At 36.7% G+C, this 20911-nt stretch overlaps 1 protein-coding gene and 1 pseudogene across 4 annotated transcripts in view; one reads left to right on the top strand and one right to left on the bottom strand.

Annotated features, from left to right (window-relative positions):
- Positions 1 to 4941: 4941 nt before the first annotated feature.
- znf385d (zinc finger protein 385D) overlaps positions 4942 to 20911 on the bottom strand; it is a 72308-nt gene continuing 56338 nt past the window's right edge. For 2 of the 4 annotated variants that reach the window (XM_039688697.2, XM_039688699.2), the window contains exons 5-8: positions 13130 to 13381; positions 11890 to 12071; positions 10610 to 10711; positions 4942 to 6922 (exon numbers count right to left, since the gene is read on the bottom strand). In XM_039688697.2, the coding sequence (XP_039544631.2) occupies positions 6722 to 6922; positions 10610 to 10711; positions 11890 to 12071; positions 13130 to 13381 (737 nt within the window). In that variant the 3' untranslated portion in view covers positions 4942 to 6721. The remainder of the gene's footprint in view (positions 6923 to 10609; positions 10712 to 11889; positions 12072 to 13129; positions 13382 to 20911) is intronic. The other 2 variants (XR_016145827.1, XM_039688698.2) reach the window with 2 other exon arrangements.
- On the top strand, positions 19292 to 20346 carry LOC148977075 (uncharacterized; annotated as a pseudogene).

Here is a 20911-nt window from a genome sequence, read left to right as displayed (position 1 = left end):
ACAATGCATGAAAAACGCATGAAAAAAAATCATGTAAATGTATGAAAAAAAATATGAAAACAGAACAAATGGAACAATGCATGAAAAAAAAATCACGAAAACGGAACAAATGGAACAATGCATGAAAAACGCATGAAAAAAAATCATGTAAATGGAACAATGCATGAAAAATGCATGAAAAAAAATCACGAAAACGGAACAATGCATGAAAAATGCATGAAAAACGCATGAAAAAAAATCATGTAAATGGAACAATGCATGAAAAATGTATGAAAAAAATATGAAAACAGAACAAATGGAACAATGCATGAAAAAAAAAATCACGAAAACGGAACAAATGGAACAATGCATGAAAAACGCATGAAACAAAATCATGTAAATGGAACAATGCATGAAAAAAAATCACGAAAACGGAACAATGCATGAAAAATGCATGAAAAACGCATGAAAAAAAAAATCATGTAAATGGAACAATGCATGAAAAATGTATGAAAAAAATATGAAAACAGAACAAATGGAACAATACATGGAAAAAAAATCACGAAAACGGAACAAATGGAACAATGCATGAAAAATGTATGAAAAAAATATGAAAACAGAACAAATGGAACAATGCATGGGAAAAAAATCACGAAAACGGAACAAATGGAACAATGCATGAAAAATGCATGAAAAATGCATGAAAAATGCATGAAAAATGCATGGAAAAAAATCATGTAAATGGAACAAATGGAACAATGCATGAAAAATAAATCATGAAAACAGAACAAATGGAACAATGCATGAAAATGCATGAAAACGGAACAAATGGAACAATGCATGAAATTGGAACAGACCTTGTGAAACTAGGAAAGTTCCTGAAGAACTGAGACATACATGGTCACTCTAAATATCTATTAAAAAATAATCCAGATTCCTAATCGCCCTGCAATCAGTTCCCAGGGCGTTTTTCACTGGAAAATAGTGTGTGCCATGGGTTAGAAAAGTAAAAAACACACCTCTCCTCAACAACAACAACACTATATGAGAAATCATTCACATTCATAGCAATAAACATTTGAAGCACAAGTCACAGGTCTAACTGCAATCCTTAGGACTAGAGGCTTGTTCAAATCCCAAAGTGTATGAGCGTATGAGTGTAATGGTGATGCTTGACCACAGAATAATAAGAATGACCCTCTTCCACGCTCATGTGAGCTGACCTCTGTCATAAATTACTCGATTTTTCTTGCTTAAAAGCAGACTTCAGCTCCGTTATTAAGACCTGTAATTGGGCATACCAGGCACACCACTGATGTTATCCATCATCTCGAGTGCTTCAACGCTTCAAACAATGGCTAAAATCAAAGAGCCTGTTGACATAAGCCATAAAATTGCAGGCATAACATGTGTATTTGGCTTGATGCATCATGCCGTCTCCACTCTTTCTCCGCATGAAGACAGGCCTGGTGTACTTAGCAGGATCCGCTATAAACCTGCAGGAATAAAGAGAACTTGCTCCTCTTGGACTTGCATGCTAATTACTGCATTTGTCATGATCAGGAATCAAAGCGACGCACGCGCGACCGGAGCGCTTCAGTTTCCTCGCTCGTCCTCTGAGGATCGCCGTGTTCATTAGTCTTCTTTAGATCTCCCCGCAGGCACTTGAAGAGAAGTGCGAGGCTTCAAGTGCTGAGTAAAGTGTTATACGGTGTGCTGGGAGGGTATGAAAAACGGATTTCTGGAAATAAATCCAGCACGTGAATGACGTCCCACACACACAATGCCTTCTCAAATAATCTTGTCACTCAAACGCATTACGAACGCTTTCAAAATACCGTAAGCAGAGAAATTAAATTGCTATTTGAAACGAACATTACATTTTTCTACAAACATTTTTAAAACCCTTTCAGAGAGTCTGACAGCGTTATTAAATGAATAGCTCACCAAGAAATTAATCCTTGCATTGATGAAACCCCAATTATATTTTGTGGGAAGTCTCAAACCCCAGACTGGCTTCTACGGTTGCATCATAACCGAAAATAAACACATTTTTATCCTACATGCATCAAACGAGACGTACGGAGGCGTAATGCATTCACTTGAAGAAAGAAAATCTACCCTGTTTTTCTGAATTAATTAGTTATTTTTTCATGAGAAAAAAAAATTGCTCTGTTTTTCTGAATTAATGAGTTAATTTTTCATGAGAAAAATTTTTTTTCTCTGTTTTTCTGAATTAATGAGTTAATTTTTCATGAGAAAATTTTTTTTGCTCTGTTTTTCTGAATTAATGAGTTAATTTTTCATGAGAATTTTTTTTTGCTCTGTTTTTCTGAATTAATGAGTTAATTTTTCATGAGAAAATATTTTTTTCTCTGTTTTTCTGAATTAATGAGTTAATTTTTCGTGAGAAAAAAAGTTTTTGCTCTGTTTTTTTCTGAATTAATGAGTTAATTTTTCGTGAGAAAAAAAGTTTTTGCTCTGTTTTTTTCTGAATTAACTCGTTAATTCAGAAAAACAGAGCAAAAAAAAAATTCCATGAAAAATTAACTCGTTAATTCAGAAAAACAGAGTAGATTTTTTTTTCTTCAAGTGAATGCAATATGCCACCGTAGTGACGCAACTCACATTTTAGAGGTGGAAAGTATTGTTTGCTATAACCTGGCACATGACATCTCTTCTTTTTTAGACTAATATTTTTTGTGCATTGTCCCTGGTCAAATAAAGAAATAAACTAAACTAAACTTAAATTTCAGTCTTTTCCTCTCACAAAACCATTGCATGGCTTCAGAAGACTTTAATATAAGGGGCCCTATCTTGCACCCGGCGCAATTGACTTTGTACACCAACGCATTCGTGTTTTGCACCCGCGCAAAGCGGACTTTTCCCTCCAAAGATGCACGCCGGCAAACTAGGGAATGAACTTGCGCTCCATGGGCGGTTCAGCGCAAAAAAGGAGGCGTGTTTCGGCGCAAACATTCCCTGGTGCTATTCTGCAGTTCCAGAAAACAATTGCGCCTCTGACCACCTGTTCACCTAGTCTGAAGTCAGTGGGCGTTGCGCGTACATTCAGATGCTATTTTAAGCGCGCATTCTTGGCCAACGCACGTGTGAACAACGCGCATACAATAGAGAGCCTACGTCCCGCCCCTCCACTTCCGGCTCATGGGACCTTATTTCGGAAAAAATATGAATGGTAGTCAATGGCGAAAGACAACTTATCTTTTTATTCCGTCTGAACTGTGACCTCAATTAGCTACACATATGATGTTTTTCAATTTAAAAGATAATTCTGAAAGTCAAAAACGTCCCAGTTTGTCATACAACAGAAGAGTAACATTTGTAGTTTTATGTGAAAATCGCTCTATGAACTACATCTCCCTGGAAGAGAAACGAGATCCGCTGCTCGTGTGTGTGCAGTCTAGTACAAAACACTCAGGCATGACGGCGTAACGTTACGATTATAACGTAAGACTGTAGAAACAATGACAGACAGCCTCAGTAAAGTTAGCTTCATTCATTGAAAGAAAATGTGCGCCTTTGGGGTTTGTAGTCTTTGTAATTACGTATTTTCACAGTCTTATACCTCAACGGTTTTACATCAAACTGCGACTATCTTGATTGTAAAATGTATCTTTTAAATTGACAAACATCAGATGTGTAATTCAGGGCATAATTCAAACGAGATCAAAATATTTGTTGTCTCTCGCCATTGACTACCATTCAATATTTTTCCGAAATAAGGTCCCATGGTGGTGGTCGACCGAGCGCCGAGATCCGCCCATAAAGTTACTTGCGCTTTGCGCCTGCGTTTTAGATCATTAAAATATGGCCCATAGACTGCTGTATGTTTGACATGCATAAGCTTTCAAGAGCAGTTTGGAATGACTACTTTTGATTATGTTAAATGATGACAGAATTGTAAATCATGAGAACCGATGCATTTAAATATGAAGAAGTCAAAACCGGAATATTCCATCCACAGTGTTGTTATTAATATTATATCAGTGATGCTCTAAAAACACAACAAAATAAAAAATCTGGATGACTGGAATCGGATTTGGCTCCATGTTGGGATAAAATACAACCTGTCTCCTGTCACGGAACTGACCTTCCTCTGAAACATCGACTCCTACATGCAGATGTTCACCATTATCCAGACAAAGCCAAGCATTTCACTCTTTTTGTTTGTTCATCGGAGCGTTAGACCGCCTCACCTGCCGCCTTTCCACACGGATCAAGCCACAGCACGGATTTATGGACGAAAGTTCACGAGAAAGTCCACGTCTGCTGACTTATGAGCTTTTGACAAATGTGACTCACACAGGAATGTCAGAAAGTGAAATTGATGGCAGCGGCGTTTCATAACGCGCACAGGACCGCCTGGAAACCAGCGCTTGTTTAAAAACACCGTTTATATTGGCTTTTTATAGGCGCTTTTGTTTTGTTTTTAAAAGAGGTAAATTGTAGATTTGGTGATTAGTGACTGCAAGTATGACTCACTTTTACCGTTTCGTGGACCAAAACAAGCAAAGTCGAGATAATTGGTGTGCATGCGTTTTTCCCCCCTCAACACAATCCGTTAAAGCAATAGTTCACACTCGAAATGATCAATTTGTCATATAAACTCACCTCATTGTGAATGCCGTTGAAAGCTTTGTTTCTTCTTTCCTGAATCCAGCACTCACTGTTGACGTTTAACGGCGAACGTCATTGGTTGTCAAGTGTCACATGATTGAAAATACGTGTTTTGTTTTACCTGCTTCGTATTTTTGTCGAAACTGTCGTACTTTTTTTTCTTTCACGAGTCGAAAGTTTCATAGAACAGCATTTATTTGAATATTTTGTAACATTGTAAATACTGTCAATTTTGATTAATGTTATGCATCTTTGCTGAATAAGAGTAGCCTATTTTTTTTGAAAGTGTGCTTAAGCGAATTCATTTTTTTTCAAACAAGCAAGTTAAGAAAGCAGGATTGTTTATTTGAAACTGTTTATCGGTTTTCACATTGCAAGAAGAGACAGACAAGCTTTGTGGCCTCAGTGGCTCATGTAATATTCATGAGATGTTTCCAGGGACGACTTCAGGTGAAAAGCCCGTTAACTCACCCCCACATACACACACTCCTACAAATTTACATATTCATCTGTTTTGCAAACATCTCACTATATGTCTTAACCTTGCTTTGACATGAATCAGCAGCATTTTACTTCGGAAATACCAGATCTTTATCCTACATTCTACTGTACACACACACACACACACACCCGCACGCATGCATGACGCACTCACGGACACAAACACAAAATCACACACACACATAGGTGATTCCAGGTTTTACTATACTTGTGGGGACATTTGGTCCACACAATGTAATATAAACATGAACACACCTAACACACACACACACACACACACACACACAAACACCTCTAACACACCACTAATACACACACACACACACCTCTAACACACAAACACACATACACTCACACCTCTAACAAACACTCACACTTACACCTCTAACACTCCATTTACACTCACACACACACCTCTAACACATAAACACACGCACAAACTCACACACTCACACTTCTAACACACACTCACACCTCTAACACATAAACACACGCACACACTCACACTTCTCTCACACACTCACACTTCTAACACACACTCACACCTCTAACACACCTCTAACACAAAAACACACGCACAAACTCACACTTCTAACACACACTCACACCTCTAACACACCTTTAACACACTCACACCTCTAACACACACACAGGTACAACAGGGCTTAATGTGCATGGGAAAAGCCGGACTGGATTATCCGGGATTGGACTGTGATAAACTTTAGCACCAGTGGCCATTTTTTGGCGAGTCTTTAAAGTGTGAAACGGACTTTTTCTGTTTTTGATGTCAGCAGCCAATCAGAATCAACATGACATCGGTTTCCTGCTCCAGCATGATCAGTCACATGGTTATTTACAGCTCAGGTGATTGGCTAAAACTTCTACAGTCCAAAACCTGCTAAATCCACTACCAGTTTCTTGTTCTGTGATTTTTAACAGACCCTTTTCGGTTTCTTTTATACATTTTAAATTACAACATTATACTTTGTTATATTACCTTGGCATTAAATGACTGGTTTGATATGACTTCTTCTCTTCTGACCACCGTAATCAAACTCGTGATATTCTTTTCACCTCTTTTTTAGTCACAGATACTTGTTTTCTTTTGCTATTGGAGCAAATAAGAACCTAAAACTGATACTTTTCATTGTACTTTTATAATGTGAAACGTGTCCATAGACAGATGAAGCCCTGCTGACCTGGTTACAGTAAAACAACAACAGCTGGAACAGGAAGAGATCTAGTCATTAAAAGCTCTGAAATCAACAAGAGAAAGGCTTAATGTGCAAAACAGCAGAGAAATACAACATTTCATCCCCCCCATAGTAAACATATATGCATTCCCAAACTCACCTTAAATTTACAAATCAGTCTTGTACTTGCAAGCGATGATAATGGTGATGATGATGATGAAGATGAATTATCATCAAAAAATCAAATCGTCACCGGTACATTTATAGCTTAACGTCAGTGTGTCATATGTAAATGACGATGCATAGTTACCTGGTTTGTTTTGTTTTTAAATTATTGCGATACTGCGCATTAGACCCAGTGTGAGGTCATGGGGGAGGGGTTAATGATCAGATCCGCCAGAGGTCAAAGGTCAATAAGGGGTAAACAGCACAGGTGTGTGCGCAGTCCTGATTGGCCCAGGAGCAGGGCGGAGCAGCCGAGTCTGAAAGAGGGCGGGATTAAGGGAAGGAAAGGCGGAGCTTATGGCGGCGGCGACGGTTGCCAGGTGAGACGGCATTAATCTGGTGCTCAGCGGCGGGCAGAGATCTTTACCCACTGACATCTTCACCTGCTGGAGAGAGAACACGTAATTAGATGTTATACACAACCGGTCAAAAGTTGAAATCAATTATTTTTGCTTTTCAAATTTAAGTCACGATTTATTTGTATAGTACTTTTTTCACAATAGAGAGAAAATATAATGTAAATAGGTTTGATAAAATTGAGCTGTGGCCTATTATTAAAAAGTAAGTTTACAATGGGGACCAATGAAACCCATGCATTTTATGCCCATTACTCTCACCTACTTTAACTTTAGGGTTTAACCCTCTGGGGTTCTTCGTTTAACAGTCACACTCGGGAACTTCGGGTCAAAATTGACCCAAAGGGCAGGATTCATATTTAAGAAAATCATTTTTTTTTTACTTGTTTTTTTTTAATAATATTTTTTCTTTTCTTTTTTTTGGTGTTTTGAGAAAATTTCAAAAATACAAAAATTTGTAATTAGTATTAATGCAATAATTATGACCAAATTTTCCCCATTGAATATAATAGAAAAAAATATTAAATTTATTTTTTTAATTTTTTTAAAGCTATATTTCATTTTGGAGTCAAGCCTAGGCCTCATAAAAGCAATTTTTGAAATTAGATGGATGCCATCTCATGGACAAACTGAGCTTTTTAAAAATGCAAAACACATGTATAATCTGAATTTTTTGGTGTGTTTGTGTATAAAGGTGTGTTTGTGTGTGTGTGTGGATGTGTGTGTTATAGATTCACCCTTTCACTGTTGTGTGCTTTTTTTCAAGATCGTTGCTGATTTGTAGATTGTACGCACAAAAAAACTCAGTATTTTCACATTTTTGCCAATTTCCCATTCATTTCCTATGTGGGTCATTTTTGACCCGAAGGTCCTGAGTGTGACTATTTTTTTTTACGACCACTTAGACTTTTCAAATCCTGTCCCCATTTTTTTGGGGGTGTTCATATACCAAGTACCATTAAAGTCACCAAGTTTCGGACCATTCCGATGACGCTACGATTTTTAACGTTTTTTTAATTTAAACGCTTCGGGTCTTAATTGACCTGAAGAACCCCAGAGGGTTAATCACAGTCATAATTATGAAGGAGGTCCTTGGAAAACATTATAAGGGGTGCCTGACTGCAAAACCCAAGCGATAATTCACTATGTTCATGTTGATCCAAACTCATATGCGGTTGTTCACAAAACTGTTTTAATACAACAGCAGATCACAGTGACCACAACAGTAGTGGAGTAATGCACAAGCCATGTGACAGATCGGTGTGAGGAAGGCACTGGAAATCTTTGAAATAGCATTTGTTCACATTATCTTAACAGATGCTGCTGTTGCATGGAGCAAATTGGAAAAACATAACAGCATACGGGATTGGAACGACATGAGGGCGAGTAAACAATGACAAAACTTTCACTTTTGGGTGAACTATAGCTTTAATGAATGGCCTTGATGTGTACAATTCATCAGGATGTGTTATTCCAGAGGAGAAATGTGTTTTGATAATCGCTCATCAATGTGTAATGACTTCCTCCGCCTCTGAAATGTCTAATTCTGCTGACGTACTTCAGGAAAAGACAATATTAATCACAATAAATATTAAACTGTTGTCTTGAGTTCTGAAGGATCATAATTCAGCTTTAATTTATTTTTTTATTTTTTATTTATTTATTTATTTGATAGGGACAATGCACATTAATGAACTTCTGAATTGAGACAACAAAACAGACGTAAACATGCCGGATTATAGCCACAGGGCTAATTTACATCCGTAGTCCCTAGACAAATAAAAAAATTACAAAGATTACAACAAACAAAATAACAACAAAAACAAAATAAACAAAAAAAAAACTAAATTATTTTAGTTTTTAAAATATTTTCAAATTTTAAAATATATTCAAATAGAAAGCAGTCATTTTATTACAATTGTAATAATATTTCACGATATTACTGTTTTTATTTGATCAAATAAAAAAATGCCTTGGTGAGCAAAAGTGACTCGTTTAAAAAATATTAAAAAATCGTACTGCTAGTTTATATTGTAATATTATATGTTTATTATACTCAAAAAATAATATTAACCACCATCACACTATCCAAACATCCAGTTTCACTCAGAAATGTGCACATTATTGAACATGGCATCAATCCATCATGCAACGTCTGATTTTGAAGCGCTATTAAAGCTGGAGTCATATTTGCATCACCAGCGGCACAAAACAGAACGGCCTTCATTGTCTGGCCACTGCCATTGAGATTAATGGGAATGCTAACAAATATTAAAGATATTAGCAGCTTTTACTCTAGACTGCATTTTTGAATAATTAAATGTACTGTTTACTCCAATACATTTGTAATGAGTAATGATTGTTGCATTTTGCACGGCACCTAATTTTTCATCTACAGTGCACTGAAGCTACTATATCTTGTGTGTTTTGCCCTTACTCACCCAAATCTACTCTCTGAATATATAAATGCATTAGCAGGTAGTTGTTAACCATGTAAAAGGTGTTTTTGTGCACGTCCTGTGCAATTGAAAATTGCATTTTAACATTATTTTATTTGCAAATAGCAGTGAAAATAGCAACTTTTTTTTTTCTTTTCAATAAATAGTTGTTAGATGCTATTTATACTATTTGCACCTCAGTGTTGTTGTACATTAAATGGTATGCAATAATAACATTGAGTGTAAATTATTATATGTATTAACATTATTAAATGGATGCCACCGTATTGAGACAGCTAACCCATAAACACTTTATTATTAATGTTAAACACACGCTAGACACTTTATTTCCACTTTTCGAATGTTTTATGCCTTTCTGATACGTGATGAGAAAAGAGAGTAGAGAGTTTGTCAAAATGCGGATTCGAACTTTATGCCACACGTATTATTGACGATCCAGTGGCGTCCGTAAAGTTGTCTGGCCCAATCAGACGTCAGTGGGCGGAGTTAATGTAAATAGGTTTAGTCTGAATAGACACTTATTGAATTTATCCGTTATATTGGTTTATATTGGCCTTTTTGAGCACTTAACTGAGACGTAAGTGTTTGTAGGCGCTGTTGTGTCTGAAAGGTTTGGTTTTATTTTGATTTTAGAAAATAATTAGTCTATTAGTATTAGTGTATTAGTATTAGTGTTTTTCACAAATACAGAGAACTAGAGGATCTTTAAGCCTACGTTCAGTGTGAGTAAAATACTTGAGTAGCTTACTGTTAAAATCAGATACTCTAACTTGGAATTGGTTTAATAAATTGATTTATAATATGTCGAACACATCTCTAGTCCCCCTGTGGTGAAAATCCAGCTTTTAATGTTGATTATATGTGGTGTTTTTAATATGCTTTAAGACAAATCATGTGTAAGGTCATAAGTCGACTGCAGTATTTTCTGCAGTGAACCAAAGACAGTCTCAAAAACACGGTTTGAAATCGCTGGTGTTTCTGACGTCACAAACGACCTTAACCAATCAGATCAACGTGTGAGCTGTGTGTGAGTGAGTAAAGGGGGGCTCATTTGCATATTCATAGAACCGCAAATTCTAAATGAGGCAAGGGTGTCGAGTTACATTCAAGATATTTTAAGGCAAAGGAAAAAATGTTTAAATATGCAATTTTGGTGATCAAAGATGAGTTTTAAGGGATAAAAGTATTGACTACAGGGGGGCTTTAAGAGAGGTTTACACTTCTGAGATTGCAGCTGTGGTAGAAAGCATGAACCTACGCTCTGTTTGGTGGGTCCTCTTTGGGTTTTGGTGTACGGACTGAACTTGGGTTTGGCTGGTTTGCCCGCCGCTCTGTCTTTATGGCGTCTGCTGCTGATGTGCTGATGAGCAAAACACAGAAAGTGACACAGATGTGATGAGCTGACAGACACAGTTCACAGATTTTCTGACAACGCTTAATGTTATGTAACTTTTCAGATCAAATTAAAACACCATTTTCACTGCAGATTTTTGAATGAATTAAACAAAATCAAAATTCTCTATTATTTTTTTTCTGGGCAAAACAACTCATCAACCAATGAAATTCAACACTTTGAGTATCACTAACAATAGACAGCTATCACACATTTTTTTTCAACTCTTTATTCTATAATTTTTTACCCAACAACCATAAAATATTGAACATTATTAATAAAAATACATTATTTATCTAATATATATATATATATATACACTGCCATTCAAAAGTTTGCGATCTTTAATAAATGTTGATTTTAAAAGAAGTATCTTATGCTCACAAAGGCTCCATTTATTTGATTAAAAAATATGTATAAATTGTAAAAAATTTTCGGGGATAAAATAATTAATACTTTTATGCAGAAAGGGTGTATTAAATTGATCAAAAGTTACAGTAAAGACATTTCAAATGTAAAAAAAGTTATCACACATTTTTTTTCAACTCTTTATTCTATAATTTTTTACCCAACAACCATAAAATATTGAACATTATTAATAAAAATACATTATTTATCTAATATATATATATATATATATATATATATATATACACTGCCATTCAAAAGTTTGCGATCTTTAATAAATGTTGATTTTAAAAGAAGAATCTTATGCTCACAAAGGCTCCATTTATTTGATTAAAAAATATAAATTGTAATTTTTTGGGGATAAAATAATTAATACTTTTATGCAGAAAGGGTGCATTAAATTGATCAAAAGTTACAGTAAAGATAATTCAAATATCAAAAAGGTACAAAACTGTTTTCAACATTGATAAAAGAGTGTTAGTCATATTAGAGTGATTTCTGAAGGGTCATGTGACACTAAAGGCTGGAGTAATGATGCTGAAAATCCAGCTTTGATCACAGGAATAAATTATAATTTAAAATATATTCAAATAGAAAATAGCTATTTTAAATTGAAATAATATTTAACAATATTACAGTTTTATTTGTATTTTTAATCAAATAAATGCAGCCTTGGTGAGCAGAAGAGACTGTTGCGGATGCCAAGCGTTTGAACAGCAGTGTGTGTTTCCGCCCACCTGTTTTAGTTGCGTCTCTGAATTGACGCGCACGTCGCAGGTTTCACAGTGAAATGTCTTGTTCTGCAGGCCCGTGTCTGCTTTAGTGGGAGGAACCAGCTTGCTCTTCAGCCCAGTCCTCGGGAAGGACTTGATGGAGCCGATCCCGCTCCGAGCCTCCAGCATGGTTTTGTGTTTGGTGCCTGAGGAACAAAACATGGCAGGTTCAAAACATTCATCATCTTAATGATACACCGCCAGCCAGAGAAAACAAAACCGCGAGGGCTGGACGGGGTCTTTACTGACGATGCATCTCATTTCCATCTTGTGTTTTTGTGGCAAATATTGTTGAGCAGCTTAATAGCAGTCAAAAGAGACACTTGACTGAGTTTCTCGTCGATCTTAAAGGAGTAGTTCACTTTTAAAAAATACTTTTGCTGATAATTTACACACCCCCATGTCATCCAAGATGTCCATGTCTTTCTATCTTCGGTCGAAAAGAAATGAAGGTTTTTGATGAAAACATTCATATAATGGACTTCAATGGGGTCCAAATGAGAGTTTCAGTGCAGCTTCAAAGGGCTTTAAACGACACCAGACGATGAATAAGGGTCTTATCAAGCGAAACGATCGCTCATTTAAAAAATAAATAAAAAAGTTTAAGTTTTATAAGCTCAAATGCTCGATTTGCTCTGTTCTGTGATGCGCGTTCGTGGCTCTCGTTCATCAAAATGAACAAATCTTTTTTCGAGTCATGTCCCAGATAAGACCCTTATTCATCGTCTGGTGTCGTTTAAAGCTGCACTGAAACTCTCATTTGGACCTTGAACTGTTTGGTCCCCATTGAAGTCCATTATATGAATGTTTTCATCAAAAACCTTCATTTCTTTTCGACCGAAGAAAGAAAGACATGGACATCTTGGATGACATGGGGGTGAGTAAATGGCGTTTGCTTAAATACTTGAAATTAGATTATAATGCACATGTTTTCATTTCTGCACAAAACTAATGAAAAACATTGAACTAGATCCACTGGAAAAAAATAATGAATAACAAGCAGCCAATGTGACCGTCGGCTTTGGTTTCAGAAGTATTTTTATGATTCATTTTCTCCATAAGCATGTTTTAAAAAGTTCCAAACCATGAACCAAATCAAGCTGCTCCACATCACAACATTTATCTGGAGCAAAAAGGGTTTCGGAACGAGAATTGGGACGCAGCACCTGTGTCTGAGCAGGAACTGATCTCGCTATATTCTCACCGGTGTTGTGCGCGTCGAGTTGTGACACCGAGTTGACGGCCACCTTGCAGAGAGAACAGTAGAGCAGACGCAGGGCTTTCTCCTCCTCCGTCTCTGGACTCGTCCCGGTGTCGTTCTCCTCCGGCTCAGGCGGGTTGGGTGTTATGGAGAGGCCGTCCTCTCCCCCTGACACTGAGGAAGACTCCGGCTCTGAGGGGCCGGTCAGCGGGGCAGAAGAGGGCGATGAAGGGGACACAGGTGCAGGACTTCCACCTGTAAAGCACAAATCAGCTGCTATCAGTGAGTGTTTCAATGCTTTACAGTTTATACAGTGGCAGATGTAGTGAAAAACAAGCTGTTGATGTGTCTATGTGGTGTTTTTAATACGCTTAAACCATGTGTAAATTCATAAGTCGAGTATTTCCTCCTTAAAACTGCCGTGAACTAAAGAAAAAACACGGTTTGAAATCGCTGGTGTTTCTGACGTCACAAACCACCTTGTAACCAATCAGATCAACGTGTGATCGCCAACCAGTGGATCACTGAGTGGAGGCGGGGCTCATTTGCATATTCATAGAACCACAAATTCTAAATGAGGCAAGGGTGTCAAGTTACATTCAAGATATTTTAAGGCGTGAAGAATTTTTTTCAAGGAAAAAATGTGTAAATATGCAATTTTGGTGATCACTGAGTGGAGGCGGGGCTCATTTGCATATTCATAGAACCGCGAATTCTAAATGAGGCAAGGGTGTCAAGTTACATTCAAGATATTTTAAGAAGTGAAGAATTTTTTCATGGAAAAAGTTTTAAATATGCAATTTTGGTGATCACTGAGTGGACGTGGGGCTCATTTGCATATGCATAGAACCACGAATTCTAAATGAGGCAAGGGTGTCGAGTTACATGCAAGATATTTTATGGCGTGAAGAATTTTTTTCAAGGAAAAAATGTTTAAATATGAGATTTTGGTGATCACTGAGTGGAGGCGGAGCTCATTTGCATATTCATAGAACCGCTAATTCTAAATGAGGCAAGGGTGTCGAGTTACATTCAAGATATTTTAAGGCGTGAAGAATTTTTTTCAAGGAAAAAATGTTTAAATATGCAATTTTGGTGATCACTGAGTGGACGCGGGGCTCATTTGCATATTCATAGAACCACGAATTCTAAATGAGGCAAGGGTGTCGAGTTACATTCAAGATATTTTAAGGCGTGAAGAATTTTTTTCAAGGAAAAAATGTTTAAATATGCAATTTTGGTGATCACTGAGTGGAGGCGGGGCTCATTTGCATATTCATAGAACCGCGAATTCTAAATGAGGCAAGGGTGTCGAGTTACATTCAAGATATTTTAAGGCGTGAAGAATTTTTTTCAAGGAAAAAATGTTTAAATATGCAATTTTGGTGATCACTGAGTGGAGGCGGGGCTCATTTGCATATTCATAGAACCGCGAATTCTAAATGAGGCAAGGGTGTCGAGTTACATTCAAGATATTTTAAGGCGTGAAGAATTTTTTTCAAGGAAAAAGTTTTTAAATATGCAATTTTGGTGATCACTGAGTGGAGGCGGGGCTCATTTGCATATAGAACCGCGAATTCTAAATGAGGCAAGGGTGTCGAGTTACATTCAAGATATTTTAAGGCGTGAAGAATTTTTTTCAAGGAAAAACTGTTTAAATATGCAATTTTGGTGATCACTGAGTGGAGGCGGGGCTCATTTGCATATTCATAGAACCTTGAATACAAAATGAAGGTGTTGAGTTACATTCAAGCTGTTTTAAGGGGGAAAAAAGTTTAAATCTGTCATTTTGGTGATCAACGATGAGTTTTGAGGGATACAATTATTGACTACAATAATAAGTTAAACAACAAATTACAAACAAATAAGTTTTTGTTCAAACTGAAGCGCATAATACACGAGCACATTAATGCATCAGACGGCACTTTCTCTTTCTGAGTTTCCCCTCACTGTTGAACTCGCTTTGAATTTGAAGACTTCCTTTATTTATGCTGGAACATAACTGTGTCAAATCGTGAGATCGATGGTGCCACGCGCCAATATTAGCTAATGCGGTCGACATGGAAATGAATTGCACAGAATAAGATAAACTGCTGCTGATTTCCCCCAGATGAGCTCGGGCGCTCGGATCGATGTCTGAGGGGTCTGGACTCTTTGTACAGTAATAACACCGAGGCTCTCTTCATGTCAGACCCAGGGAACTCAATCGATACGGAATTATGTCGTTCTATTTCGGTGACCCGTTAAGTAGAGTCTCTTATTTTTCCCAGAGCTCCTCTCTGGACTGATGCTTTTCATCTGTAAAAGAAAAGAGGAAGGGACGCAGACGCTAAGATCAATTAGTCGTGCGCATGTAGTTTTGTTGTGTAAGTGATCATCCGTGTTGAAAGGCTCACCAGCTGGCTAAAGGAGATTAGCTTGTTGAGCTCTGGACTGGCAAAATTAGGGATTTCTCTCCCAGCAGAGAAGCATCATTGACCGTGACGGCTCGGCACCGAGAACTTCATTTACACTCCAGTCTGCATTAAATCTGCACGGACACTTCTTCAGCCGACTGTAGGACGAAACAAACCCAAAAGAGCTCTTCTCAAAGCTTTACGGATGAGCATTTGGGCCAAAATAAAAATAAACAAACCAGTCATAACAGCTGATTTCAACCAGTAAGACATCCACTGTTATATAGATTTCTCAGCAAACACTGTTATTTTAGTGTTCCTTATACATGATTATAGTAATTAGCTTTATATATATTTTTTACATTTCAGTTCTCATTTGGTTTAAGGTTTAGTATTTTTGTTATGTTATTTTTTTATATTATATTTCAGTCAGTATATTTTTTTTTAAATCTATATTTAATGGTGTTTTACATGGTAAGAGCACATCATCTGGAAATAATTGTCCTGTCTAAAATAGAAGTGTGAATCACTGGTCATTTAACTAATTATGAATCAGATTCCACTTAATGACTCCAGTTTCATAATGATTCTGGTACTTTGAGGAAACCCTTGAGATATTTGTAATACAATTATACATTAAACAAATAAAACAATATTGAGGTCACATTTCAGACTATTTGAAATGTGATTGGGACCCAATAATGTCTTTTTAAAAGACTCATTTGTGTACCGAACTGTACTGTAAACTGTATTTTCTTTTTTTGCTACAATCAGAGGATAATGCAATAGAAAGACATGCGTAATAACAATGCATAATAGTAGTTTTTTTTCTCTCACATTTAATTGAGGTTGATGAAAATTGACTGACAGTAAAATAAGCCCCTCCTTCTGAAAAGCACACTGTGCTCTGATTGGTCGGCTGGATCAGTGTGTTGTGATTGGTCGAGTGTGTTTGGGAAATGTCCCGCCCCTTACCATAACCTCCAGTTTAACACACTACTAACTAACTCAACCAGGCCCCGCCCCTTTATTCTGCGTATTAATTATTATAATGAGGAATATTGTGGCGTGTTCGTTCCCGGAAGAAACTCAAGACTACAATGGAGGCGTTTCAGGAGTTCAGAAACACTGATATAGAGAATAACTCAGCAACATTACACACTAAAGAGACTCGAACATGGAAAAATGCATATATGTCCTCTTTAACCCGTTTCGGAGTCACACTTGTTATCTTCCCGGTCAAAAGTGACCGGACACCTAAAAATGAAACTTTCTCCATCCCAGTAAAACCAATGCAATTTATTTTTGTTCTATAATATTTATTCTTTTTAATTTAGTATTTTGAGACAATTTAATTGAATTTATTAATATTTATGAAATATTTATGGTTTATTTTTGCCATGGAAAAATAGATATATTTTTCTATATATTTTTTTTTTTCAAAAAAATATTAATGCAGTATTTTAGTTTAATATAGAGTCTAGACCTTCAGAAAAAATATTTTTTAAGAAAATTAGCACCATCTGGTTAAAGTATAGAGAAAAAGCATAGAATCATGGTGTAACCACTAGATGGCATGTACAGCTCTCTATGGAGAGGCATGTGAATTCCCCAGCTGTTTATGAACACATTTTTGTTGTTGTTGGTGGTGGTGGTGGATTTGAAAATATAGCTGAAACAATCTCAAAAACTATTTCTTATAAAAAAAAATTGACAAAAAACAAAAATTCACAATTTTTTCCCCCATTTTTTTTTTTTTACAATTTCCCATTCATTTCCTATGGTCGGTCATTTTTGACCGAAGAGCACAAGTGTGACTATTTTTTTTACAACCACTTAGCTTGCTCAGATCATGGCCTCAATTTTTTGTGTGTTCACATACATAATGCCATAAAAGTCACCAAGTTTCGTAACATTGCGATGAAGCTGTGATTTTTAAAATTTCAAAACAGAAAATTTTTCGGTCAGAAATGACCAAAGAGCACCTGAGGGTTAAAAGAATTTAGGTCATATGAAGACGCGATTTAAACCGTCTCTGCTCAGAATTAATCAGTTTACTGCTGTTTGCTGTTTCTGGCGAGATTCACCTTGAAAGACGGATAAAGAACCGGCCGACTCTACTGTAAGCCAGACTCGGTGTGTGATCAATCTGAGCACCATTTGTGTGAGAAAATAAGTCATTAAAGTGTAATTTGAGAGAGTTCAGACTGCTTTGATTGTCTGTCAGTGTGTTGATGATCTACAGCCACGGTGCGCTGACCTGTGGGCCAAAACCAGGAGAAAGAGACACATAGAGACCATGAACGAAGGAAAACCACACAGAGATCAATAGTCCCTCATTAACGGGCAGAATGGCCTTGATCAATCTGCTCTCTGTTGGTCACAGAACTCCTCACTCCATTTCAATGGCAATAATCATGTGACACTTCTGGACACACTTCCTGAATGGCATTGATGCAGGTGAAACTCGAAAAATTAGAATATCGTGCAAAAGTTCATTTATTTCAGTAATTCAAGTTAAAAGGTGAAACTAATATATTATATAGACTCAATACATGCACAGTGAGATATTTCAAGACTTTATTTGTTATAGTTGTGAGTGATGATTATGGATTACAGCTTATGAAAACCCCAAATTCAAAAATAGAATGAATGACTGAGTGTGTGTGAGTGAAAATCAAATAACCCAGTGAAGAATGACGTATAAAGAAGTCGTTAATTTCATTTCATTTCATTTATTTATTTATTTCAACAGGGACAATGTGCAAAAAACATTAATTAAAGATGCTTTGCACCAGATTTAGCTTAAGCTAGTTTCCATCTGCAGTTGAATTACAATACAAAATATACAATATAAAATGTTATAATTAGTCACTCAAATACAACTATCAATTAATTCATTCATCCATTCTCCATTTCAACCATCAATAAAACCTCACTAAAAGTCATATTTACATACACTAAAAGTCATGTATTACTATGTATGTAATACACTCTATGTATTACATACATAGAGTGATGCGTTCAGCGCATCACTCTATCACTCTTCCTCTCCAGACCTGATATACCTGAACGCTCTGCCAATCTCTGCTCTTTAATTACAGGCAGTAATAAGCTCACGTCTCCATAATCCTTCCACCCTCGTTATTATACCAACTAATCAGAAAGTTCCCTCGAGTTCTGATTGCATTTTCACCATGATGCTGGATTAAGCCCTCTAATTATAATCATTACGCCCCATTATGAATCACACTGACTTGTGAAATCAGTCCCCGAGGGCTACACATTCCTGTCAGACCTATGTTTTTTTATTAATTGCTCTAAATGTCTCGTTTAGAAATTTCCCATCTTTTATACGATTAATGGCTCCGGTGAAACCCCATTGAAGGAGGTCATCTGTGCTGCAGCGACACCACAGGTTATAGTGACAAGCCATTTATCTGTCCTCACTGAACACACACCCGCTGTGTGACACGACGCTCAGAGTCACGGACAATCACACGTTATTTGATGTTTAATGTATGATTGGGATTTTGGGCACATGAAGTTTTATGGTGCAATCAACAAAATGTCCTTCTGCTCAAAGCGGTCACGGCTGGTTAGGACGACGAGTGACAGATTTAATCCTGTTGTGCCAGATCAGGTTTGACTAAACTTCAATGAAAACACTAGGTTTCATTCACATGAGTTCGTCACATCTGTAGCCTCGGCCTTGATAAAATAAAGTGAACATTTCATTGTTGTTTTTTAATTAATGCTGCATCCATCCATGCATTTATTTATCCGTCAATTTATCCATCCATCAGTTTATCCATCCATCAATTTATCCATCCAGCCATCTGTTTATCCATCGATATATCATCCATCCATCCATTAATCCATCCATTTTTCCATTCATCCATCCACCCATCCATTAACCCATCTATCCATTTATCCATCCATCCATCCATCCACCCACCCATCCATTTATCCATCCATCCATCCATTTATCCATCTATCCATCAATTTATCCATCCATCTATCCATCCATCCATCAATTTATCCATCTATCCATCAATTTATCCATCCATCTATCCATCCATCCATCAATTTATCCATCTATCCATCAATTTATCCATCCATCCATCCATCCATCCATCCATCCATCAATCCATCCATTTATACATCCATCCATCCATTCATTTATCCATCCATCTATTAATTTATCCATCTATCCATCCATCCATTAATCCATTCATTCAACCATCCACCCATTTATCCAATCATCCATCCACCCATCCATTAATCCATTCATTCAACCATCCACCCATTTATCCATTCATCCATCCACCCATCCATTTATCCATTCATCCATCCACCCATTTATCCATTCATCCATCCACCCATCCATTTATTCATTCATCCATCCACCCATCCATTAATCCATTCATCCATCCACTCATATATCCATCCATCCATCACTTTATCCATCCATCCATCCATCCATTAATCCATCCATCCATCCATTAATTTATCCATCCATATATTAATTTATCCATCTATCCATCCACCCATCCATTTATCCATCCATCCATCCATTCATTCATTCATCCACCCATCCATCCATATATCCATCCATCAATTTATCCATCTTTCCATCCATCCATTTATCCATCCATTTATCCATCCATATATCCATCCATATATCCATCCATCCATCCATCCATCCATCCATCCATCCATTTATCCACCCATCTATTAATTTATCCATCCATCCATCCATCCATCCATCAATTTATCCATCTATCTATCCATCCATCCATCCATCCATCCATCTGTTATTGACATGGCCCCAACTCGTCGTAAACTTGGGGCTTAAAGAAAATCCCGAGCTTCCCACTCGTAATTACGACTAGGGTTGCAACGGTATGAGATTTTCACGGTATGATAATCGTCTCAGAAAATATCACGGTTTCACGGTTTCACGGTATACGATATTAAACTATCATTATTATAATCAGCATCAGCTACAATGGCCCTTAAATGAATAAAAACAGATATTGTTTTTGGTTGAACATGGTTTATTGTAACAAAGTTTTTTTCAATAGAGTCTTTATGAAATGTATATTTATTTCCTCAGAAATTCTGGGTTGTCTGAAATAACTGGTCTGGATTCTGTGATTGAATACAAAATGTATTTTTGAGAATGCAATCAGATAAAATGTAACAACTTTAGTTTGTCTACACAAGAGAAGTTTAATAAATTAAAACATGGACAAAAAAACTATACACAACAGTAATATGTTTTAGTCATAGGCTAAACCAAACTCTTTTTTTCCAGGTTGTAGGGGAGAGCGGGGCACAACCTAACGCTTTTTGCTTTTGGCTCAATTAATTAAAAAATAATTAG

This window comes from Pimephales promelas, chromosome 12 (assembly GCF_988280905.1).
Source record: "Pimephales promelas chromosome 12, fPimPro1.hap1.1, whole genome shotgun sequence".
NCBI lineage: Eukaryota > Metazoa > Chordata > Actinopteri > Cypriniformes > Leuciscidae > Pimephales > Pimephales promelas.
The sequence above is the reverse complement of the archived record's forward strand: the minus strand, read 5'-3'. Positions and strand labels throughout refer to the sequence as shown.